This window comes from Mya arenaria, chromosome 3 (assembly GCF_026914265.1).
Source record: "Mya arenaria isolate MELC-2E11 chromosome 3, ASM2691426v1".
In the NCBI taxonomy this organism is placed as follows: Eukaryota; Metazoa; Mollusca; class Bivalvia; order Myida; family Myidae; genus Mya; species Mya arenaria.
In genome coordinates, this window is record NC_069124.1 from 4081244 (window position 1) to 4108901 (window position 27658).

At 38.1% G+C, this 27658-nt stretch overlaps 1 protein-coding gene across 1 annotated transcript; it reads left to right on the forward strand.

Moving 5' to 3' along the window:
- The first annotated feature begins 118 nt into the window (after positions 1–118).
- On the forward strand, positions 119–27133 carry LOC128227451 (RNA-binding protein RO60-like). The gene is made up of 10 exons (XM_052938005.1): positions 119–304; positions 14750–14892; positions 16688–16932; positions 17699–17882; positions 18209–18542; positions 19845–20022; positions 20387–20558; positions 21317–21393; positions 24673–24853; positions 25305–27133. Exons 1-10 carry the CDS (start codon positions 236–238, stop codon positions 25504–25506), a joined length of 1785 nt encoding a protein of 594 aa, XP_052793965.1. The 5' UTR covers positions 119–235; the 3' UTR covers positions 25507–27133.
- The last annotated feature ends 525 nt before the right edge of the window (positions 27134–27658 follow it).

Here is a 27658-nt window from a genome sequence, read left to right on the forward strand (position 1 = left end):
GCAATTATTTCCTCTTTTGAAATAGTTGTGAATGATATCAATATAACAGTTTATTCCAGTACAGATATATGTGTGGCTTAACGCGCATTTGCCTTTCTGGGATTCCTCGCTGGAAAAACCGTCATGTTACTAATAATAGCAACTGGAGCGAAGGGAAAGTACAGGAAATTTATTGTTCAACTCCTTAATTTTATTTTCCGATAGACCTTAAAAAAAGGTCCGATATTAAGGAAAAATGCAGCCAACCGGTGATTTGGTTCCTCAGAGCAAGCCGCTATTCGTAGCTGTACACGGAGAGGGCCAGGTAACACATATATGCACCATGTTATGTGTTTTCGCGATATTGAAACAGAAAGCAGAATTATTTTATTTGTATATGTTGGTTGTTTGATAAGAATATCTGATTAGAAAGTTGATTGTTTAATTATCTTAACAACTCTCAGTTTCTTTACAATCATTTTGTAACTGGAAGTCCCAATTTAGTCAATATGACCCTTAAGTGGCAGACAGAAGCTATTTACAGTACAGTATAAGCTTAATGGTTCAAGGAGCCTAATGTAGGACCAAGGGGTTTAGCTACAACTGTAGTAAATAATGCACCAGTAAATTGTACCCGCCATGGATTCCGAGTGTTAGACGATTTTTATTTTGGTGACTCTATGCCATATAGAACATACTGAATGTTTAAAAAGTTCCTTTAACACCCATTATTGTGGCTAGAGTTTTAGCCAGATTATAAACAAGATGAAGTGCTGCAGAAAAGGGGATGGGTCGAAATTCCGGGGGATTTTCCCCCCCTCCGGGGGATATGGCATATATGCTTGTCCTCGTCTGATAGCACTCTTCCGTCCTCAAGGCATGTGCATCTTTCATTCTTAGTAGAATTTAATGTAAGACTGTCGATTCTTTTCATTTAAACTTAAATAAAACAAACATTACATATTTGGCAGTTGAAACATTGTATTACTTCAATTAAACATATTCATAATATTTTATGTCAAAATTATAATGTTTAGTTCTGAACCCGGAATTTCGACCCATCCCTCAGTCTCCCGGAGGGGGATGAATATCCCCCGGAATTAAAAAAAGTGTGTCTAAAATTACGCAAATTTATCACAGGGTTTCATTATATTAGCCTGTTTACAGTTATTATGTCCTTCCTAACCTGAAGCTTAATTTGATTATTAACTGATGGTGACACCTAAAAAATCAGCAGGGCACATTTCATGCATTGTTTTGATTGAAACCGACAGAATTTGCGAAAGAAATATCAATTAGACTGGTCAGATAAAAGGTCGATTTTCATTGGTTTAATTATACTTTTTATCCAATCAGAGAGGATGTAACAAATTGAAGAATTCTTTAAAACATGTGTCATTGTCATTAAAAGGATTAATAATTTAAAGGTGACAGTAAATTATTCGGCAAAGAAAAGGATTAAAATAACTAATAGACAATGCTCCTCTTTATTATGCCTGACTTACATGTTAACATACATGACATTGGCCTTACATTTGCAAATATCGGAAAAATAACAGAACTTCAGAAGTGAAACTGAAAGTAGACAATTCGGATGAAATGACTAGTATTTATTTATTATGGTGGTGATGTTTTTATTTTTTGATGAATGCCAAAAGGAGATATGTTTATGAACTAAAAAAAATAAAAAATTATGCATTTGTGTAGAATAGGCCAATTTCAACTATAACTCCACCCCAACTGTCCTGTTTGTTATTGTCACTTGTTTGTCCATGTGATTCTCATGTTTATGTAAATGAGTGTATGAGGTTATGTATGAAAGTGGTCAAACGGGTATATTTATATTTAACTTAACAGTTTCATTGGCTCTCCTATTTTTATCCCACCGCCCTTACTAATTTTCTAGGTTTCTCTAATCATTCCCAACCTAAACGCACAACTGCAAAGTTGTCCGTATATAGTTAATACATTCAGTTTCAACATAACTGTCTGAATCTTATTTAAATGATTGTATCGTTTCACAGCCTGGTGAGTTATTATATATAATTACATATTAGTCGTTCGTTTGTATTAATTAATATCTAAATAATAATTAAACCCGTTTTGTATTTGCTTCTATTTTGTTCAAACACATGGATGTGGCCATTGTATTGTACCTTGTATAATGTATTTTAAACATTTGCTTATTGTATTATATTATATTTACGTATATATTATATTTATAGTTTTTTTTTACATACTGGTAATAAACAGTAGAACCCTGAGAAGTGTTGAGTTTACCACCACCTTCTACAAATGGCTCCCCGACGGGGAATCGAACCCTGGTCTCCCGCGTGACAGGCGGGGATACTTACCACTTTTGCAGGTGGTCATGTCCCTAGTTCTGGACGCAATGAACTTCTGTGTGAACGGCTTTGGTCAGGTCTATATTCTGAGTCTCACAAGAGTAGTACTCGTCATAAGTTGGATGCTTCCACAGGTTATGATAATTTTCTACGGGATGTTCGGCAAGTGGAAAGGGAGATAATACCTCCCAATCCCAAGTCCAAACCCCAGTCCAATCTTCAGCATATTTCTACTTCTCACTCTCCTAATACTTAACAACAGATGGTTGATTTAGAGCACCGTATCAACTCTAAGATGAGCAGCCTCCAGTCTAGCGTCGACAAGAAGTTCAACATTCTCTTGCAACGACTTGACAGTTTATCTGTGTCATCCACACCAGAGGTCTCTTACCCGCACTCACTTTTCAGTACACCCCCACCCTCATTTCAATCCAATACTTCGTCACAGAACCAGCCAGCTCGTGGCAACAGATGACAATGGCATGGACATGGAAATGGGAGACAACAACAACAGGGTGTTAACCAGAGTGCGAACCACCCAAACTACTAACTGCCTCTGCAACTGGCCAACCAGAGGTGGTGACCCCGAAAGGCCACCATAGCTCTTTATTTGATAGAGTTGTTGGAGATTCCAACATTTGTTCTGTGATCTTTCACAAAGTTCATACAACAGGATTGCTGGATACTGGATCCATGGTCTCGACAGTTTCCAATTCTTTTTACCAGTCTTTACCTGATAAGCCATCACTGCTTACATGTAATTTAAAAGACTTTGGTGTTGATTTGAATGTCTCTGTTGCCAGTGGTCATTCACTTGATATATTGGTTACATTGAAGTATCTGTTGTCATTCCAGAATTCAACATTGAACTACCAGTTCCTGTTCTTGTTGTTCATGATACACAGAGCAATCAGCATTGTCCTATTATTTTAGGAACAAACATCATTCGGTGTTGTAAGTTGGTGGCGGCCGCCTCCGCAAACACTGTGCCAGAAGTTTGGCAATTTGTTTTTAACACTCTTGTCTGCAATCCCATTCCTGTAAAGTCTACAAATGAACACAGCATTGAGATAGCTCCATATGAGACTGTGACCATCAATGGTATTGCTAGAGGCTTAGACAAGGCCCAGAAGGTTGTGACAGAGAGTTCTGGTGCAATTTCATCATATCTCGTTCGCCCTCAGGTGGTTTCTATTCCTCAGCAAGGCAAGTATGCCAAGATCCCAGTTTGTGTGTGTAACATGACTGCTAGGCCCATTTTCATTCGGCCCAAGTCTGATATTTGTGTTGTCAATGAAGTGAATGTCTTAGATAATCTCTCATCTTCCTTTCCTTCTCCTTCATTTAAACCTTCTGACAGTTCTGTTGATGATTTTGGTGTGAAGATTGACATGGAGAACTTGTCCTCAGATCAGCTCCTTCGTGTTCGCCAGGTTCTTGGGAATTGGAAAAACATTTTTTCAACTGGTCCTGTAGACCTTGGCTGCACCAACATCACCCGTCATAAGATTGTCCTTTCAGACGACACGCCATTCAAGCAGCCTTACCGGAAGATCCCTCCAGGGATGTATGAAGAGGTCCGGCAACATCTCAGAGATATGTTGGATTGTGGTGCTATTCGTGAAAGCCAAAGTCCCTTTTCTTCCAATGTTGTGCTTGTCCGTAAGAAAGATGGTTCCCTTCGATTCTGCATTGACTTCCGCATGCTTAACTCCCGTACTAGGAAAGACGCATATATGTTTCCTAGATTTGATGATACGGTGGATCTACTTGTCGGTTCTAAGTTCTTTTCTAAACTTGATCTTCGGTCCGGATACTGGCAAGTGGAGATGGAAGAGGATTCGAAGCAGTTTACGGCTTTCTCCATTGGAAACCTCGGCTTTTACGAATGCAATCGCATGGCTTTCGGTTTAGTTAACTCGGGTGCTAGTTTTCAGCGTGTGATGGAAAGAGCTATGGGCGATTTACTTCTCCGGGAATGTCTAGTTTTTGTAGACGACATTTTGATCTTTTCCGAGACTTTCGAGGAGCATTTGACCAGGTTGGAGAATGTTTTTCAACGGCTTTCTTTTCATGGTCTGAAGCTAAAAGGTTCTAAGTGTGAGCTTTTCAAATCCTCAGTCTCCTATCTAGGTCACATCATTTCCCAACAAGGCATTGCTACTGATCCCGAGAAGACTTCTGCCATTACTGATTGGCCTGTTCCAGAGAATATCTCACAACTTCGTACCTTTTTAGGAACAGCTGGTTTTTACCGCCGTTTTATCAAAGACTATTCAAAAATAGCCCAACCCTTAAACCCACTTCTTGAAGGTCATGGTCAAAAACACTCAAAATCTAAATCCAAATCAAAACGTAAAAAACCTGTTGTATGGGTCTGGGGTGACGCCCAGCAGTCTTCTTTTGATCTTCTTAGGAGAAACTCTCTTCTCCTGTTCTTGCTTTTGCTGATTTCTCTAAACCCTTTAAAGTCCATACTGACGCAAGTGGGTCTGGTTTAGGAGCAGTGCTACTCCAAAAGCAAGAAGATCGCACCAAGAGGGTCATTGCCTACGCGAGCCGAGGTCTTCGTCGTTGTGAGCGTAATTATCCCGCCCACAAATTAGAATTCCTCGCGCTCAAGTGGGCAGTGACCGACAAGTTTCACGACTATTTGTACAGAAACAAATTTGAAGTCACGACTGACAACAACCCCTTGACCTACATATTGTCATATGCAAAGTTAGACGCTACAGGTCATCGTTGGGTTGCAGCTTTGTCTGCATATGATTTTGATATCGTATATAAGTCAGGCAAACTTAATTCAGATTGTGACGGATTAAGTCGTAAGCCCCATCTGTTCTCAGAAGAGATCAAAGCTGTTTGTCTTGGCGTTTCTGTTTCAGTTTCTCCGGTTGAATGTTTGTCTGGTGTAACGGCTCCTCACCTGGCCAGTGAAGATGTTGTTCCTTCTGTTCCAGCAATCCTGTAGATTGGAAGGCAGAACAGTCCAACGACCCTGACATTTCCAAGGTCATTTCCATCCTACGTTCCGGTTCTCGTCCGAGGGGGGAGGAGACGTCGAAAGATGTCAAATCCCTACTTCGTGACTTGTCGCGTCTTTCACTAGATAATGGTGTCTTATTTAGAACCCCCTCTTTGGATGGTGATGAAGTCCAGCAGCTTGTCAATCCTTCTTTTCACAGAACTTGGTCATCCTGGCAAGGAGAAATCTCTTTGGCTCGCTCGTCAGCGTTTCTACTGGCCTGGCATGGAGTCTGATTTCGACCGTCGTATTTCTTCCTGTCGTGCATGTGTTTGTCGTAAGACCCCAGTTGTTACGAGGGCTAACCTTGTTCCCATTGAAACCTTGAGACCGATGCAGCTTGTCTGTATTGACTTTCTAAAGCTGGATAGGTCGAAAGGTGGATATGAAGATGTTCTGGTCATTACCGATCACTTTACTCGGTATGCCAAAGCTATTCCCTGCAAAAACCAGAAAGCTGTCACCACTGCGCGGGCTCTTTACGAGCAATTCATTGTCCATTACTCTTTTCCCGAACAGCTACATTCAAATCAAGGTCGCAATTTCGAGAGCAGGGTCATCAAAGAGCTGTGTCGCATCGCAGGTGTCCGGAAGACCCGTACTACTCCCTTTCATCCCATGGGTAATCCATCTGCGGAACGCTTTAATTGCACGCTCATGCGGATGCTAGGGACACTGAGCGATGATCATAAGGGTTATTGGAAGGAGTTTGTTCCCGCTTTGGTTCAGGCATACAACGCCACCAAATCCAGTTCTACTGGCTATTCCCCTCACTTTCTCATGTTTGGGTGGCATCCCCGTCTTTCTGTCGATGCTTTTCTAGGTACTTCTCCTGGCAATGAAGGTGCCAAGTCCCATACGTCATGTTTCTCGCCTCCGAGAGCGTCTACAATACGCCTACCGTGTTGCTGGTGAAGGGGCGAAGAAACGTGCCAATCAGAACAAGGTCCAGTATGACAAGCGAGTTCGGTAGAATAAACTTTCTGTCGGTGACGTAGTTCTTGTCCGGAAAGTCAATTTGCAAGGTCGCCAGAAGTTGGCAGACAAATGGGAGAAGGATCCATACTCCATAATTGCGATCCCCTTTCCAGATCAGCCGATCTTCAAGGTCCAGTTGGAAACCGGAAAAGGTCCCATACGTACCCTACATCGAAACATGTTGTTGCCGTGTATCTCCATTCCGGAACCGGAAGACGTCACCATCACTCCTGTCCCCAAGAAGCGGACTAGAACATCCCGTCCTCCATCGTCCCCATCATCTGAGTATGACGCAGATTCCAGCTCATCTGAGACTTCCGTCTACATCATTCCACAACGAAGAGGCCATTCAACCCGCTCCTGAACCACCCACAAGCGTCAGTTATGGCAATACCCCATCTTCTGCTTCTTTTCCATCACGTCGCTCCATTCAATCCCCCATAAACTCACTAAATAGTCCCAATGCCCCCTCGCTTGTCCCCTCTTCTATTTCAGTGACCCCGCCGGTGCCTACTCTCAGGCCGAGCCGTACCAGGCGTCCTCCAGAGCGGTACGGAGAGTGGGTATCTTCACAGATAGCGGAAGACGTAGTTATATATATTTAGTGTTTTCTAGTGTTCTAATTCTGAACACAGTGGTATGTTTTTTATTTTGTTACAGTGCTGAAGCCATTGATATTTCATTGCTGCCATTCTGTTTATTTCGTTTTTATACTGTTTTTATCTTCCTTGCTTTGTGCTAAGTTACATATGGTTTTCACATATATATGTATTTCTTGGCAGATACTGGGCAGTGGTGCTGATCGTAGGCCTGACAACCCTACGATGGGATCATTATCATTTATTATGTTTTGTATGTGTTTATTGTTGCAAAATAATTTTCACCTATACATCTTTTTCAGTGAGGAATGATTTTCTCATTATTGTTTTCATATATTTTTCACTTGACGTGATTTCACTTTCATGTCATATTAGATGTTCATCTTTTAGCAATATTATGTTTAAGAAGTTGTAGAAGGTGGTGGTAAACTCAACACTTCTCAGGGTTCTACTATTTATTACCAGTATGTAGAAAAAACCAGTATGTAGAAAGAACCTAGCTGTGAAACGATACAATCATTTAAATAAGATTCAGACAGTTATGTTGAAACTGAATGTATTAACTATATACGGACAACTTTGCAGTTGTGCGTTTAGGTTGGGAATGATTAGAGAAACCCTAGAAAATTAGTAAGGGCGGTGGGATAAAAATAGGAGAGCCAATGAAACTGTTAGTTAAATATAAATATACCCGTTTGACCACTTTCATACATAACCTCATACACTCATTTACATAAACATGAGAATCACATGGACAAACAAGTGACAATAACAAACAGGACAGTTGGGGTGGAGTTATAGTTAAAATTGGCCTATTCTATATTTGGTTTTGATTAAAGCAAACAAATCTGACTATTTGGGAATTGAAATGAAAATATTTATAATTCATTCCATTCTCTCTATCAGTCTAAAAGACATCATTTATGATAGGCAGCATATTTTGTATCCAATTTTAGAGGAAGGTACAGGGTTGTCAATAAGAACCGGCCGCCGGCCGGTTTGGACAGTTCAAATGGAGTTTGGGCTGGTTCAAATTCGGAAGAAAAAATAAATTGATCGCAATAAATTGACTGGTTTAAAATTTCCAGATAATCTGAATCATTATCTTACAATTTTGCGTATTTGTAGACGCAGTAGACGATTTTTGTTTATCCAACATTGCCGACATTTTGACACAATTCTGAAGCATGATCTGTGACGTCGGGCGCGTGATCAATAAAATATAGTTGTATTATTGGTAGTTAATTACAACTTGAAGCATTGTGTAAATTTCCACGAGGGAAACGAGACAGGAATGCCCACAAACTTGCGCAGTCAACGTTTTATGCATCATTGATTCGAATGACCTTATTTCGCGATTTTCCAAAATTCTTAAAATAGTAACATAGTGTTGTTTTTTAGTGCATTGTATTTATCGATGTTTATACTTCATGGAATGAATTTAGAGCAAATAAACAAGCAACAGATATGAAAATAAATGACCCTACATTACGAGTACTTAGAATTACGTATCTATGAAGCTATCGATAAAGCGTGGATCTCCGTATGAAGGATTGAAGTTATGGATAGATAAGTTAAATTGCGTATCTCAGACAAAACAGCAAAATTTCAGCAATTTTTGACATTTTTTTTCGGTCTGGATTCTACTTTTTGTGATTTTGTTTGTACTTGCCACATGTACAGAGTAGATTCCGAGCATAAACGGTAAAAACAATCTAGTTTTGTTAATATGGCATATCTTTCAAAACACATATACTGATTTTTTAGTGTGATTTACATTACATTTGGTGTAAGTCCCACTGATTGTTATTCGTGACTATTTTTTAAAGAGAAAAAAATAAGTTTTAAGATTTTTGCCAACTTTTATTAACATGAAACTTTTAAAAAACAGTAACACAATTTAAAATAATTACATAATATGCATATATTTTTGAAAAGAAAATGATACAATTTTAAAACTGTTTTCAAATTTAGAACAAAAGTTTATCAACAACTTTCAAATTTCACAATAAAAGTTCTGATACTCAAAATGAGTTTTTTCTGTTAACATTGTAGAAACAAATAATTGAACTGTACAAACAGTATACACCTTTGAGAGTAAGGTTATCAAAATTAGGAGGAAATGATACCAATGTATACCTGATGAACGTAAGGTAATTCACAAAGAATCACACAAAATATATATGCTGTAGAGATTCCTTTTACTGTCATGTATTATTTGTGTTACAAGTTAGCAAACTTTATTTTTTGTTGAAATATACTGATTTAAGTTTATTTGTGCATATTCTAAACATAAATGACCAAATTTATTAATGTCATATCACTTCAAGACTCATAATCTACAAAAATCATAATACATTTCGTTTCCTCGGCTGTCTGTGAGAAGCAAATTTGCAATTAATACAGGTAAACTTAAACAGACTGATAGGATATAACGACCAAATAATGCACAATAATGTCTTAAGCAGAGATATTTTTTCTTGGTAAAATTTTAAACATAACAGTAATGTAATTCATTTGAATCAACATATTTGTGAATAGTTATTAGATTTGAAGACAACTATAAATAAATAAGACAGCTGCCTACTAGACTGAGATTCTAAACAAAGTAACAACATGATTAACAAGTAACATTACTATTTAGTGAAACATCTGCATTGGCAGGGAAACAATAATAGAAATATATACTAGTAGTTACTCTACGTGACCTTATTTAATATCAAACAATAAAATTAACAGAAATAATAAACAATAAAGTGACTAGATTGGTAGGTTATAACAGAACACATTTCTAACACCACAAAACTGTTTAAAAACATGAAAAAGACAAAGAACATGATCGCTTATAACAGTAACAGAAATGTTTTCAAACCGTAACGTAATTCACATTCTCTTTTGTTATTTCAAGACATACATTTGCCTTTTTGTGCAATCACTTGTGCAGTACTTTTGGCCTACTTGTAATTTTGAAATGCCTCATTGATCAATCTGATATCTGACTCTTGTAATTTAAACATTTTCCTAGTGCCATGGGCAACATGCTCACTAATGACACATAAAATATCTGACTTTCCTCTCCAAAGTATGTCTTCTTTTGTAGGCCATTTAAACGTAGGATAGACCTTCCCTTTTCCATGCTCCATAAAGGAAACTTGATATGGTAGATCTTCATCCTCGGGATCCCCACCAATAACCTTGCCCACATACCAATGTCCATTATAGACTGCGGCCACATAAGTATTTACCAATATACGTTTCTCTTCTTGATCAGGTGTTACTTCGTAAGGTGTCAGTTTGCTTTTTAAAACTGTGTACCACCCACCCGTCACAGTATACTTTGAACTGTCCATTTTGAAAACACCTTTAACAAAAACAAGATGTATTTTTGACCGCAATTTCCCCATGACGTAAGCACACAACACTATGTATTTCTAGTGTCCCTTTAATTGGTTTGATATTCAGACAGGAAAGTTCCATTTGCGCACTGTCACATTCTTCCTTAGGTACAAAGCAATAGCTTGTTTGACTGCTTGCTTGTGATTTTCCCCAGTCATAATAATCATTAGCAGTCTGGTTCACTGCTGTTTGTCGTTTGACAGCCAGATCTGCAAGGCGTTCCGATGAACCTCCTACGCCGTCACAGGGCCCTTTTCCATGACCAGCCTCCCAATACTGCCATGATGCTTTCAAACCAAACAGCTGATCGTGACTGGCAACAACGTACATCATCGTCTTGTTCCTGTATTGGGATGTGGGGGAATCAGTGATATAATGAATACATTCTATATCTTGACGCCTGGATTTCAATTCGTCTGTAATACGTTTCATAAAAGCATAGACAGTCCCTGTGTGTCAGAAACATAGATGTAAGACTTGTGGGACATCATCCCTTATGCGTCTTTGGTATATATAACCACAGGGTGCAATGTAATGGAACACTTGTCAAAATATGCTGTTTGTATTTCTTCAGCATGCCCACACGAATAGTTCTCCGCAAAGTCCATTTGACATATGGCTTGTCTGTGTGGCATTCTCTCTTTCAATAGTTGGACTTGTTTATATTGGCTCTTAACTCTTTCTGTGTGATAACTCAATAAGGTCTTTCCGAAACATTTCAATGAATTCGTTTTTAGGCATTTGAACATTTTCAATCATCATTCGTTTTGTTATCTTTCCTTTGGGGTCTACTTCCTTCCTTTCCCACTGAGAAAACTTGATTATTTCTGATTCACAGTCTGTTAATAAGAATTTCTTCATCTGTGTTTTTTCTTATCAGCGAATCCGGATTTTCTGTCCCTGTGGCACCAAGAGACTTCATGCCTTTCACTTTTAGGGCTATGTTTTGATGTCTTTGGCAAAGACATGTACATCTAGAGCTGAACTTTACTAGTTTTATAAAACTAGGGCAGTAGCTACTGAATGTAGTGAGGCTCACATTTACCCCTGGATTTTCTGATCTAAACTTCAAATGCAAGTTATACAAATAATCATTTAAGACTCTGTTTTGTCTCAGGCCCGATGAACTCTTTGTGGCGTCACGTTTTCCAGGCAGGCAGGCACTGTTATCTTCTTGTTGCAAGAAACGTATCACTGATGCCGACATTTGCGCTCGCTCTAGAGATTTCCTGCTCTTTCTTAAATATCTTTTCTCTTTTGTGTTTTCAATATCTGTCCTCTGTGTACACCTAGTTCCTTGCTGCATCTAGACCCGAATTGATACCTTTTTAACGCCTCTCCACAAATTACCTCCAGGGAGGCCCGTTGCTGAGATCGACCGTGGTCAGGTAGAATCTTATCTTTAACTTCTTCTAGGATGGTGTTGTGAAAAGTAAGTTTCTTTACGAGTTTCTGGTGCTTACTTGGGGATATCCCTTCACTACGTAGATCTTCTTTAGATTTGCTCTTTGGAGTCAAAACAGTGCTATCAGGGTGTTTCCGCTTTCCGCTTGTCGTTGGCTCTTCATCCGTTTCATTTGTTGTTTGCCCAGTTGATGAGTCAAGAGGAGAATTTAGCATAGACCCTCTCTGAAGCCTCTTTCTTAAACAATCTTTTTTTTTCTTCAATGTGTTTACTCTTAGTTCCAGAATTTTCACTATTTCCTCAGCTCTCTTTAAGGATTTGCTTTTCTTCCATTTACCTCGCCTTTCTTCAAAATTCATTTTTACGACCAACTGCTCTTCACTTGATGATGTTGATGTACTTGGCATAGCTGATGACGATGTACTTGGCATAGCTGTTTGTGTGATGTTTGTTGTAGAGTCACATGGTCCCTCTGAACTCTCGACTGATTCTCCTGATATCAAGGTATCCCATTGTTCGTTATCAGACAGTGACCTACTAGCTTCCTTTTGCTGTTGTCTCTTTCTCCTTATGCATAGTCGCACTCTCTCTCGTCTGACTTCAAGTGTACGAGGACGAATCTCTGTCGTTGGTTTATAATACCTTTTTACACGTTCTGTCTCTTTTCTAAGATAGTTTGGACCTTCTTTAGACTTTTTCCGCTCCCTGTATGCCTTCTGTATCTCGGCACGGGTTTTCCCCATCGCTCTGAAAGATAGAAATAATTTGTGAATTACGTTACTTGAATGGTGAATTACGTTACCATTTCATAAATGATGCACAATACATATAAACACAAACACATAAAAATCACCACTCAAAACAATGCACAACATCGCGTCGCTACCAGTTTATGTCAAAAGGAATATATCAACATTATCTCATTAACATAAATTTACAAATCAAAAAAGCACTTACCTCAGCTGTTTAAATCCTAGAAAAATATTTTCAAAATCAACAAATTCCCGCTTTAAAACTTTATGGAGACGATGCACCGTGAAGGGTATTCTGTGTCTACATTAACAAATCTACTGTAAATTAATCCTAGGACTATTTATGAGTGTTAAAATGTAAAACTATATAACGTAATTCACGGTAATGTAAATCACAAATTGTAACATTCGATCAGCTCAGTTTTATCAGATCAGAATATTAATGTCAATCTATTGTGTTCTCGAACCTACATACAAAGAGACATAAAACAAGGAATAGGCAGTCTTAACTGTGTGTGTTGTGTTGTGTATGGCAGGCACTAACGTAATTCACATTTAGAGTTACTTTTCGGACTCTGTTTCTTTGAAGCAAAGTTGCTACCAATTTGTATCATTCGTCGGATAACTGTTCTTATTGTTTGATTTGTACCTGAAGGTGAATGTTTATGAAAGAACTGTTTCTAATATTTTGTACACCATACATTCCTACAAAAGGAGTACAAAATCGGTAACGTAATTCTCCGCGATTTTCGGGACATATGTTTTGGAGTTCAAAAATTGTTTCATCCTAATCATGTTGTAATACATTATAACATAGCAAATTTAAAACCTCTTTGGTGGTTTTAAGGTTATTTGTTATCTGTTGGATGTATGGATGTTCAGTTAATAAGATCCAAATACCTTTCATTAAGTTTTGGACATGCATTTTTCACTATTTTAGCAAACATGTTGAACTCATTATTAACAATTGAAATGGTATACATGACTTTTACATCATTTTCTGTTAGGCCTCACCCATAGCTAACTAAAAGTGGCCTTAAACATTGGAATATGTGTATGCTATGAGTTGCAGGTCACCAGGACACGCATATTACGTATTTGAGCGACTTAACTTGGTTTAGCTGATCTATGAAGTAAAGGGTTAATTAAATACTCCCAAAATGCCCCAGGATGCAGGAAATGAAGAGCTGTATTTCAAAATTTTCCGGGGGGGGGGGGGGGGTGTGTGGCATGCCCAGGGATCACAGGGATCCCCCTAGCTGGTCACCTACTTTTCTGTTTCAGTCGGTTCAACAAAAACTTATTGACAACCCTGAGGTAAATTGTCTCTGAAACATTTTTCTATGAGGTATTGCATTTGGCAAGTGAATGCTTTTATTATGCAATATGGCTGTGTCTCATAAAAATATAGTTGAAGTGCTGGAAAAAGGGGTAAACAAGGTGAATTGGCACGTGGCCATGCCCATAGCGCTACATCGCGATGATGAAAATCCCCTCATATGTGACCAAAATCCCCTTGAATTCTGGACAAAATCCCTTGGGGGAGCCTTTAAAAAATGGCAATTTGTTTTTTTCGTACTTGCGTATTAAAATACTTTGAAATTTCAAATTAGATCTGCTAAAAAATCCCCCTGAATACTACCAAAATCCCCCTGAATTTTCAGCCCTTTTGAAAAAATCCCCCTGAATGGTCTCCAGAAAATATGGAATGTATAGACAGGGAGCAGCACCCTTCCATATATAACTCTTTAGCTAAAACCCAACTGAATGCAACTAGTAATTTATTTCTGCATTTATAATAAGTCGCTTGGAAGTACAGGTATTACTCAATTGAGTAACTGCCAGAGTTATGCCTGGTTTACATTAAAATGATATAATTTGTGCAGACAATAAATCATTTAATTACCTGATCATGAAGATGAAACTTGGTGACAGTGTGAGTAGGCACTATATCTTGGTCAAGTTTGATGGTGTGATTAGTCGTTTCAGTTAAACAAATAGCTTTTTTTCTGTTTTGATTCTTTTACATTAATACTTGTATTGTACATGTAATTGGTTTGACTATGATGGGCATTCCAAAACATCTGTGACATGAATTCTGCAGAAATCTAGTTAGTGAATATAAACAAATATACTGAACAAAGCTGAAAATTTAGAATCAACGCAAAATCAGTGTGGATTTTTAAAGTAAACTTCCTCCCTGCAATCCATAATATAGTGTTTAATCCAATTAGATGCTGGTAATGTTTTATTATATTTTATGTTCGAAGGTGAAGAATGAGGCAGGAGGGTATGTATTCAAGTTGGATGATATGGCGAGATGCCAGCGCTTTCTCATCATGGGATCAGAGGGAGGGACCTACTATGTGAAGGAGAAAGATTTACACAGGGGAAATGTCAAGTGCATAGAGAGGTGAGTTGAGCTCTAAAAATGAAATAGAAATCACTCTTGTTTGCGCAATGATACTTGAAAGTGTGGTCCTGTGTTGGGGAAGAAACCGACTTGTACATTTTTGTGACCTGAACAACAAACCAGGCATACAGCAAGTTTATAACCAAGTGTAATAGCTGGACAACAAACTGACATACACCCAGGATGAAAATTGAAAAAGGAATGCTTTAATGAGAAGCAAGCGATAAATTGACAACCAAATCAACCAAACTGTTGTGAATACAAAGAAGTTCAATAAAGCAAAAGCAGCTGACCTGTAATTATGTCTCCCCCTCTCTGGGGGAGACATATTGTTTTTGCCCTGTCCGTCAGTCCGGTAGTCCGTCAGTCCGTCAGTCCGTCCGTACGTCACACTTCGTTTCCGATCGATAACTGGAAAACCGCATGACCTAGGATCACCAAACTTGGTAGGGAGGTTGGTCATGAGGTGTAGAAGATCCCTATAGTTTTTGGGGTCACTAGGTCAAAGGTCAAGGTCGCGGCGACCCCCAATGTAAAAAACATTTCCGCTCAATATCTTGACAATGGTTTGACCTAGGTTCACCAAACTTGGTAGGGAGGTTGGTCGTGAGGTGTAGAGGATCCCTATTGTTTTTGGGGTCACTAGGTCAAAGGTCAAGGTCGCGGCGACCCCCAATATAAAAAACATTTCCGCTCAATATCTTGAGAATGGTTTGACCTAGGTTCACCAAACTTGGTAGGGAGGTTGGTCGTGAGGTGTAGAGGATCCCTATTGTTTTTGGGGTCACTAGGTCAAAGGTCAAGGTCGCGGCGACCCCCAATGTAAAAAACATTTCCGCTCAATATCTTGAGAATGGTTTGACCTAGGTTCACCAAACTTGGTAGGGAGGTTGGTCGTGAGGTGTAGAGGATCCCTATTGTTTTTGGGGTCACTAGGTCAAAGGTCAAGGTCGCGGCGACCCCCAATGTAAAAAACATTTCCGCTCAATATCTTGAGAATGGTTTGACCTAGGTTCACCAAACTTGGTAGGGAGGTTGGTCGTGAGGTGTAGAGGATCCCTATTGTTTTTGGGGTCACTAGGTCAAAGGTCAAGGTCGCGGCGACCCCCAATATAAAAAACATTTCTGCTCAAAATCTTGAGAACGGTTTGACCTAGGTTCACCAAACTTGGTAGGGAGGTTGGTCATGAGGTGTAGAAGATCCCTATTGTTTTTGGGGTCACTAGGTCAAAGGTCAAGGTCGCGGCGACCCCCAATGTAAAAAACATTTCCGCTCAATATCTTGAGAATGGTTTGACCTAGGTTCACCAAACTTGGTAGGGAGGTTGATCATGAGGTTTAGAAAACTCCTATATTTTGGGGGGTCACAAGGTCAAAGGTCAACGTCGCTGTGACCTCTAATGTAAAAAAATATTTCCGTGCAATATCAGGAGAATGCTTTGATCTAGGTTCACCAAACTTTGAAGTGAGGTTGGTCATGATGTCTAGTTGATTTTGCAATCAGTTGGTCAAAGGTCAAGGTCACTGACCTTGAGGTGAAGAACCGGTTTCTGCTCAATAACTCAAGAACGTTTACACCCAGGAACTTCATACTTGGTATGCCAGTTAGTCATGACTAGTTTAAAATAGCCTTGAATATGACTTGAATCACTTTGTCAATTTTAAAGAATGTGTTACACACCTTTATTTGAGTAAAAAAAACAAGCTAAAGAATTAAAAGATGAACATCGTGTGCAATTTAAATAAAACACTTACAAAATCTCAAGTTCCAAACTAACATGTTTGCGTTTTTCAGACTCATTTCCAGTGGACGAGGCGTAGAAGTGGTTGATAAGATCCGTGACATCAGTGTCAACAGACGCAATGTCAAGCAGAATGCCCTGTTGTATGCGTATGCAATCTGTGCCCGCTCAAACAATAAGGATGTGAAAAAACGGGCTTATCAGTACTTGTCGGACATCTGCAGGATTCCCACACATCTGTTCATGTTCATCAAGTTCTGTGAACAGGAGAGCAACACGGGGGAGATGCCTGCTACAGGTAAGAGGCCATAAATTTGCCAAAATGTTGAAGCAACTTATGATGAATTGTACAAACATTATAATTCATAAGCTTCAAGTTTATTAATTTCTATTGACCTTTTAATAGGTATTTGTTATAAGTTTCAAGGGCATGTGTTTATGAAGTATAAAAAAATGGCCAAAGTAATGTGTCAGAACACTGGGTGACAAACACCCTGGTAGTTTATCTATTTAATTATATTTTACAAAAATATTTGTAAGAGGTACATGTAATAAAGATTTGTTCTGTTATTTTTTATTGCTTTTTTTTGTGAAATGACAAAAAAATAATGTGAAAAAAGTGAAAAAAATAATGTGAAAAAAGTGGCCGAAATTACGAAACTATACAGTACATTGTATATATATTCCGTAGATTTACTTAACTTTGCCTAAAAAAGATTGTGGAGACCTGAATTCGAGTTTGAAAATAAAACATCTCACATGATCAGCTTTTGATATTTTGATGTCTCGGAGTACTATTAAAAATATTTATATTTCAAATGATTTAAAAATAAAAAGCTGGTGTTTTTTTTACAGTTTAGGGTATTAAAAGTATTCTCTAATCTTTGCTGGCAAACAACAGAATGAACCTTTAGGGGCAGGCTTGGTTTGGGCTCACAAGCGAGCTATAAGCATATGATACCAGAACTTTTCCAATAACCTCCAGCTACTGACCTGCTTTGTTCCCAAGTTCAAGAATTAAACCATGTCTTCTGTGTACCGGTACATATCTATTTTTTCCTAAGGTACTGGTTGGGGTAGGGCACACAAGCGAGCAATAAGTAGATGGTACCTGAACTTTGCCAACAACCCCCAGCTGTTGGCCCGCTACGTCACTAAGTTCAAGAGTCGGGAGGGCTGGACCCACCGGGATGTCTTAAGATTGGCCCATGCTCACACTAGGGAACCAGTTATGGGTTTCATCCTGAGGTATGATGGTTTGTTTTTGAGTAACAACCTCTGGTGACAGTGTACATACTGATTCCATATCATTCATATTCATAAAAAAGTTTTGTTCCGATGATTTATTATGTTTGAATATTGATAGAAAAAATCAATACTGCTAACTTTTAGTTGTGACTTCATGATATTTGATTATTGAAAATATATTGTTGGTGGCTGTTTTTCCATTAAAAATTTATCTCCCTTAAATCCTCCTTTTTGTTATTCATGACACTAATCAAGTTTAGATGAATGATAATGAAGTGTTCAATAACATTATCATGAAGGTGTACATGACTGGGTATTTTTCTTAGGTATATTGTCAAAGGCCAGAAGAAGGCTCGAGAGATGTACATGTGTGAAGCAGCCCGTCAGACCCAGGAACTAGCTGCTCAGCAGGCCCTGGATGCAGTCGGGACCCTCTTGGGAGGAATAGAACACTCCATGCAGACGACTGATGCCCAAGAGCTATGTGAGCTTATTGACACCCACAAGCTCACATGGGAGCAATGCCCATCCCAGTTGTTAAAGGATAAAGGTGTGTGGCGCAAGTTGATTCCGCACATGCCCATTGAGGCTCTTGTCAGGAACCTCGGCCGAATGACACAGATTGAACTGTTTGAAGGGGAAGAGGGCCGAGAAACTCTGGTGAGTTAGTGACTGACAAAAGTGTTGTAGGCTGTTTCAGCTGGGCTTGTTTGACTGGCCGGATATACATGTAAACATGTAAATGCTCGTTGTAAGTTGTTTCAGCTGGGCTTGTTTGACAGGCCGGATATACATGTAGACATGTGAATGTTCGTTGCTGGCTGTTTCAGCTGGGCTTGTTTGACTGGCCACATATACATGTAGAAATGTGAATGTTTGTTGTAGGCTGTTTCAGCTGGGCTTGTTTGACAGGCTATATGTAGACATGTGAATGTTTGATATAGGCTGTTTCAGCTGGGCTTGTTTGACAGGCTATATGTAGACATGTGAATGTTTGATATAGGCTGTTTCAGTTGGTCTTGTTTGACAGGCTATATGTAGACATGTGAATGTTCGTTGTAGGCTGTTTCAGCTGGGCTTGTTTGACAGGCCGGATATACATGTAGACATGTGAATGTTCGTTGCTGGCTGTTTCAGCTGGGCTTGTTTGACTGGCCACATATACATGTAGAAATGTGAATGTTTGTTGTAGGCTGTTTCAGCTGGGCTTGTTTGACAGGCTATATGTAGACATGTGAATGTTTGATATAGGCTGTTTCAGCTGGGCTTGTTTGACAGGCTATATGTAGACATGTGAATGTTTGATATAGGCTGTTTCAGCTGGGCTTGTTTGACAGGCTATATGTAGACATGTGAATGTTCGTTGTAGGCTGTTTCAGCTGGGCTTGTTTCAAAGGCCACATGTAGACATGTGAATGTTTGGTGTTGACTGTATCAGCTGTACTTGTTTGACAGGCTTTACATAGATGTGATTATTTGATAAGGGCTTGTTTAACTGGCCACACGTAGACATTTTTATGATTGTTTGACAGACCACTTAAACATATAGACATGTGAATGCATGATGTAGACTGTTTAAGATAGGATTGTTTGACAAGCCATATATAGACATCATATGTGAATGTTTGTTGAAAGGCTGTAACAGCTGGGCTTGACAATTAGTGGAATGGCATATTTCAATAGCAATTTTCAGACAATGAGAAAACCATCGGTCTGACGGTCCTGACTGGTAAATTTTGACTGTCCAGTTAAATTTGTAAAGTTTGTTTTATAGAAAATTGGGTTTTATCAATGGAATTGTCATTCCTCATGTTCATGTGTCAGCACTTGACTTCGATGTTTCTGAATAGTAAGGTCATGTAGTACTACAGGTACAAACTTCTGAACTAATAGTAGTAACATGCTAGAATCTCTTGTCAGTGAAATATTTTATTTATAAAGAAAAATCTTGATGATCTATAGGCTGAAGTTGTGCGCAAGATCAAGGCCATCAACCAAGATCCGGTAATAGTGGAGGAAGAGGAGGAGGAGGAGGTGATGGAGACTGACCAGGGGGCACCACAGGTCTCCAGCACGCTGAACAAACGGAACTTCCTGCATCCTTTTAAGATCCTGCTGGCACTGGAGACGTATAGGAACTGTACGGAAACTTTACACTTTTTGTTTTTTAACTTCGAAATTTGATTGGTTTCAAAATTCTCAAAATAGTTCTTGATTGGTTCAGTTCTAAGGTTTGTTTACATTGTTGATGTTGGTCATCATGAACTTACATGATTGCATAAAGTAGGCAGAGATAAGTTTGGAATTAACTTGTAATAATTATTAAGGTTGATTACTAGATATTTTATCATGCTTAATTTCTTATAAGCATTTCAAAACCATTTAAGGGGTTTAGGAGACATGATTAATTTGTCAGAACTTCTGCTTTAAGACATCAGTTCAGTTATATGGTTATATCAACACATTTGCTGGTCAAATTTGTCAACTTTTTACTGTTATTGCAGGCAATACAGAGCATAAGAAGGGCAAATCCACATGGACTGCAAACAAAGACATAGTTGAAGCCCTAGACCAGGCATTTTACCAGGCGTTCAGTCATGTGGAACCAACAAGGAAGACATTTTACCTGGGTGTAGATGTCAGTGGTTCAATGAGCCAGCCGGTTCTGGGTTCCAGGTGTGAAATGGATTTTTTTTTGTGTTTCAATGGTTGGGTACTGAAAGTCATACTTATAAGTATTTTATTAAAAGCTAACTTAGGTGAGAGATTTTCATAGTTCACTAATAAAGCTGCACTTTCGCAGATTGACCATTTACACAACCTTATTTTCTTTTTTGTCTTGGAATGTGCCAATTTTTGCATTAATGCCTAGAAAACAGTGATATAAAATTGTGGACAAAAAATAGATCACTGTTTTGATATAAATTACATTTAAATACAGAATGTTTTATGCAGAATTTTTTTCTATCTCTTAAAGTGTAAGTAGCCATAAAAATATTATTTAAAAAACTTGCCATGAAGGTTCACCATAATGAAGTGGCATATCAAGCACAAGACCAAGGTCTGTACCTCAAAGGTCAAGCATGCATTATAAGAATTTATAAAAAACCCCAACTTGCCATGGATGTTCACCATGATGAGGTAACATATTACGCACAAGACCAATGTCGGCACTGCAAAGGTCAAGGTGATGCTTAGAGGTCATAGGTTGAAATGATCATTGTTCTGGGCTCCTGGCCATATCTTGTCTATGCATGATTGTTTTTTTCTATCGGTGTCAAAGGCTCTTTCAACGGGCTCGACATGTCACCATTTGGTGTCTATTCTTTTACTGAAGTGTGTAACTTTATATATATACATCTACATGTAAGCCCAAGTTAACATCTTTCCAAATTATTGCGAAATAATGAACTTCATGTTGGGATGTATTTCAGTACTATTACCTGCCAAGTAGCAGCAGCAGCGATGATGATGACAACAGCAAGAACTGAGGAAACATGTATCATCAGAGGTACTATATGTGTTAAATGTTTGTCTTGGGTCCTATTTAAAAAAGACTTGTTTATGACAAAATTAAGTGTGGCAAATCATTAGGAGTGTTAAAACAGATACCAAAATCTGGCCCCCTTCAGCAAATGTTGATATTTGCTCACATGTCATCTTTGATGACCACAGTCCACCATTAATTACGGCTTGTTGGCGGTTTATTTATGGAAACACTTACTTGTAAAAGAACATGAGCATATATTTAGAACTGAAGGAAAATCAAGACAGTTTGATGACTGCATTGAGTAATATGTAATAGTTAGAACATTTTATGTAAAATCTCGATGATTAAAAGCAGGGGCGAAATGAGCAAAGCCAGCAAGCCTTTCTTAAGAAAGATCATTATACCCCCACAAACGAAGTTTGAGAGGGTATATAGGAGTGAGCTTGTCAGTCCGTCAGTCGGTCTGTCTGTCGGTCGGTCTGTCATTTTCATGGTTTCCGGACGATAACTCATGAAAGGCTTGACAGATTTGAACAATTTTTGGTACACAGGTGTAACATCAGAAGATACAGGTCAAGTTCGATATTGGGGCTGGTGGGGCCAAGGTCAAGGTCACTGTAACTAAAAATAGAAAAATGGTTTCCGGACAATAAATCATGAAAGGCTTGACAGATCTGAACAATTTTTGGTACACAGGTGTAACATCAGAAGATACAGGTCAAGTTCGATATTGGGGCTGGTGTGGCCAAGGTCAAGGTCATTGTTACTAAAAATAGAAAAACGTTTTCCGGACGATAACTCTTGAAAGGCTTGACAGATTTGAACAATTTTTGGTACACATGTGTAACATCAGAAGATACAGGTCAAGTTCGATATTGGGGCTGGTGGGGCCAAGGTCAAGGTCACTGTAACTAAAAATAGAAAAACGGTTTCCGGACGATAACTCATGAAAGGCTAGACAGATTTGAACAATTTTTGGTACACAGGTGTAACATCAGAAGATACAGGTCAAGTTCGATATTGGGGCTGGTGGGGCCAAGGTCAATGTCACTGTTACTAAAAATAGAAAAACGGTTTCCTGACGATAACTCATGAAAGGCTAGACAGATTTGAACAACTTTTGGTACACAGGTGTAACATGAGAAGATACAGTTTGGTACACAGGTGAAACATCAGAAGGTATAGGTCAAGTTCGATATTGGGGCTGGTGGGGCCAAGGTCACTGTTACTAAAAATAGAAAAACAGTTTACGGACGATAAATCATGAAAGGCTTGACAGATTTGAACAATTTTTGGTACACAGGTGTAACATCAGAAGATACAGGTCAAGTTCGATATTGGGGCTGGTGGGGCCAAAGTCAAGGTCACTGTTACTAAAGATAGAAAAATGGTTTCCGGACGATAAATCATGAAAGGCTTGACAGATTTGAACAATTTTTGGTACACAGGTGTAACATCAGAAGATACAGGTCAAGTTCGATATTGGGGCTGGTGGGGCCAAGGTCAAGGTCACTGTTACTAAAAATAGAAAAGCGGTTTCCTGACGATAACTCATGAAAGGCTAGACAGATTTGAACAATGTTTGGTACACAGGTGTAACATCAGAAGATACAGGTCAAGTTTGATATTGGGGCTGGTGGGCCAAGGTCAAGGTCACTGTTACTAAAAATAGAAAAACGGTTTCCGGATGATAACTCATGAAAGGCTAGTTTTTCTTGTCAGCAGTGTAACTTCTAAATTACTTAACAGATTTAAATAAAACAATACATGCATGATAAAAAGAAGATGCAGTCTGCAGTAACCTTGGAGTTATGGCCTCTTTTCAAAGGAATGGTTTGCCATTCCTGTGTCCAGGCGGCATTTGGGGGTATTGGTCACTCCTGTGACAGCTCTAGTTGAGATTTTAAAAGATGGGTTCTAACTGCGATTAAAACAGCAGGCAACTCAATTATGACATGTTTGTTAAGTTGTTAAATTGCCATTCTTAACGATTAAACATTGCACTTATTGAAGGCCAATAGACAATGTCATTGGCTGGAAATGTAAGTTACTAGTTAAGCTAGTCAAGAATTTACCACAAAGTCACAGGTATCATAAGTGGTTTCAAAGATTCCCTTTCCATTGCATTAGAGGCTTTAAGATTTTATCCCGAAGCTTAGTATTTTTTAGCAGATTAATGTAGCAAAATTATAGGTCAATGAAGTGTTTTTATTCTTTGTCCTCGATAGTTTACCAGTGGTGAACTTTGTCCTCTGTAGTTTACCTGTGATCAAGTTTGTCCTAGATAGTCTACCAGTTGTCAACTTTGTCCTAGATAGTTTACCAGTGGTCAACTTTGTCATTGATTGTTTACCAGTGGTCAACTTTGTTGTTGATTGTTTACCAGTGGTCAACTTTGTCATTGATTGTTTACCAGTGGTCAACTTTGTTGTTGATTGTTTACCAGTGGTCAACTTTGTCCTCAATAGTTTACCAGTGGTCAACTTTGTCCTCAATAGTTTACCAGTGGTCAACTTTGTCATTGATTGTTTACCAGTGGTCAACTTTGTTGTTGATTGTTTACCAGTGGTCAACTTTGTCATTGATTGTTTACCAGTGGTCAACTTTGTCCTTGTTAGTCTACCAGTGGTCAACTTTGTCGTTGATTGTTTACCAGTTGCCAACTTTGTTGTTGATTGTTTACCAGTGGTCAACTTTTTCCTCGATAGTTTACCAGTGATCAACTTTGTCCTCGTTAGTCTACCAGTGTGAACTTTGTCGTTGATTGTTAACCAATGGTCAACTTTGTCATTGATTGTTACCAGTGATCAACCTTGACCTAAACTTTGTCCTTAATAGTTTACCAGTGATCAGCTTTGTACACGATAGTTTACCAGTGGTCAACTTTGTCCTCGATAGTTTACCTGTGGTCAACTTTGTCCTCGATAGTTTACCAGTGGCAAACTTTGTCCTCGATAGTTTACCAGTGGCCAACTTTGTTCTTGATAGTTTACCAGTGACCAACTTTGTCCTCGATAGTTTACCAGTGGCCAACTTTGTCCTCGATAGTTTACCAGTGGTAAACTTTGTCCTTGATCCTTGACCAGAAGTCAACTTTGCCCTTGATAGTTTGCCGATGGTTGAAATTCACACAAGCCCACAAGCCCTGCATCAATAAAATGCTTTTCAGACTTGCTCAAATTTTGGCTTTTATATAGCAGTGTGTGTTTTTTTTACAATGCAATAATTGTGTAAGAAGTCAACATTGTTTAATTAATAAGCTATTGATTCCTCTTCTAACAATTAAGTTATTCAATGCAGGGTTTAGCAACCGTATGGAGGAGCTGGGTATAACAGCAGACATGAAAATGGAGGACATCCTGAACCGAATGAATCAGATGAGGTTTGGACAGACAGACTGCGCAATGCCCATGAAGGACGCCATCGAGATGAAGAGGAAAGACATTGACGTATTCATTGTCTACACAGATTGTGAAACTTGGTGAGGGTTTGTTTGAAAGATATATTTGATATATTGTTCATATTTCAAAGCCTTTATGTTTATAGCACTGGTTTCATAAATTTATAAATGGCTTAAAATCAAATCAAAAGCTACTTTTATTAATGTCTTTAACGTAGTGGGGTTGTGAGGAAAATCTGTAAGGTTGGCTGTAACCTGAAAACCATGAAATATATTCACATGCAACATGGTTCACAATGCTAGTAATTGGCATATGCGTATTAAGTTTCATTACTCCTGTTGAAGCTTTTCTTAGTTTTGACCCTTGAACAACTATGAAAATGGTTTGAGGCTGTGTTGTAGACAAGGCCTCAATGATTCCATTTAATGTGTTTGTCTGTTTATTTTATGGTTGGTCAATTGAAGTTCATTATGTTAAATGTCAAACTTAAAAAAGATGAAAACGAACTTTAAAATATTTGTATGTTTTTAGGGCCGGGAACATTCATCCTTGCATTGCCCTGAACGAATATCGCAAGTATGCTGGCAAGCCGGATGCCAAGCTGATTGTGTGTGGAATGACAGCTACCGAGTTCACTATTGCCGATAAAGACGACAAAAACATGCTGGACATCTCGGGATTTGATTCAAACGCACCCAGGTTGATCGCTGACTTCGTTCAGGACAAAATTTAAAATGGAGAAGAATTGTTCCTTTATTTTTATTGTGTTGAAATAATGTTATGTGATAAATTGACTGTTTAGAATCTTTTTAAGTTGAAATTAACTGTAATACAAGTATGTCTTAAATGTCTGTATTTAAAGTGATTATTTACAATGATGTGTCCTATGATTGTTAATTATATATGAACTATTTAAGGACATTTTATGAACACAGTTGGGTTGTTAAAGTGCTTGGAGTCCAAAGGACTCCATGCATACTTAAACCAACCAAACCGCTTTCATGTTCCCAGTAATGACACCAATCATGCAATTCTTTCCTTATATTTATCCCAATTGTTCATTATTTCTTTCATGAATTGTTAGAAAAATACTTCATTGTATTTAAGAAAACCTAGTAGTAATTCTTTCTTACCCATTTTGTAAATATAACAACCCAACCATAACTGGAAACAGTTTATCATTTAACGTTACAATAATGCAGGAAAATAATTACTTTTAAACGTAAAATTGAAATGCTAATAACAACAATAAGTTTAACATATAATAAATAAACACTTTCTTGCGTGTTTTTTTTCGCCTGCTGACACAATACAAACAATAAAAGATAATCAATTTTCAATATACATGTATATTAATATGCAATGATTTTCAATCTGAACATATCCGAAAATGTTGCGTACATTGGAAAATGTTCACCATTGCTGAAAGGCAGTTCATCTAAGGAATGGAAGTTGAGATGTTAATATATTATCATGAAATTAATACAAATTGTATAACTGCTAATTTTGATATGTTAGTTTTGAGTCTATGCATATACGTTGTTAACATATATAAGTAAAAATGTTCTCAAGATAAAAAAAAAAATACATCTGTCAGAGGAGCTATTGTGAAAATCACTTCATAGGTTAAAACCTAAATAGGGTTTTCTCCGGGCACTCTGGTTTCCCCCCCAACACAAGACCACACTCTCGCGTAAAATCATGTCAATGAGAGTGATTTATAAAATGTTGTAATAACTTGTTACACAATCCTTGTAAAATAAACTCTGCAACATAAACCTATAACATAAAATAAACTCTGCAGGTTAAACCTATAACATAAATTCTCGGAATTGACTCAAATTTTAAACTATATCAATATGAATATGTTATCAAAACTGACTGATTGACCCTTTAATGATGCAGAGAATTGGTAGGTGTGTTTTTGATTTGTAATCAATATTTATTGTTGTAGGTATATGATACGTACCTAGTTACAATATAACATGTATTATAAAATAATAATGTATGCCTGCCTTAAATACCTTGGCAATAACTGTTAAAGTTTTTGAAATGAAACTTGGTACACATCTTGTCAATGACTTCGCACATGTATAGCAAAGCCAATATTTCTGGCTTTAAAAATTGACGAATTATGCGATTGGTTTGACTAAAAACAACAATAAATGTGTGCTTGGGATGATCTTGATGTACTAGTTTTTGTCCATGCATTTCATGTTTTTATCATAAACAGTGTGTTATCCCATTTTTTGCATTGTTTCTTTCTATATTCAAAGCATTTTAAGACATTAAACTGGACCACTGTGTTGTGGATTGAAATTGTCATTCATCTAATAACTCTGAAATAAACTTTATCATCAGATTGTTTTACTGCTTAAACTTCCCAATCCCTGGTCTTTCATTGTGAATCACAGCGCATTATTTGGGGTTATGGACAAGGAACTCCTATTGATTTTGATGACTGTGTGCTCATTAAGTGAGCCATGAAATCAGAAATGGAGGTAGCATATTGACAACAAAATCCAGCCATGATGACTACATGTTATTCGATTTAATCTTACTACAGAATCCTTCCATTTGTAGACACTAGACAGGACACAAACATGACATTTCACTCCTCAATGTGACCTTGTCATAAAGGCCAAGTGGCTGGTTAGAGTATCATCTCTGCATGTTTTCTTGATTTGGTGAACATTCGTTTAAAAGTTATATCGAAATAAATTCAGTGATTGAAGAGTTACGGAGCAGACTTGTATAAAAAAAATTACAAAGTGATGCACATATGCAGGCAATAATTGGGCAGCAGCTGAAAAACAATTTGCGCAGCGTGGGTTTCAGTACTTATTTAACTGGCAATAAGAACATGTTAAGCTGAAAATGAACGC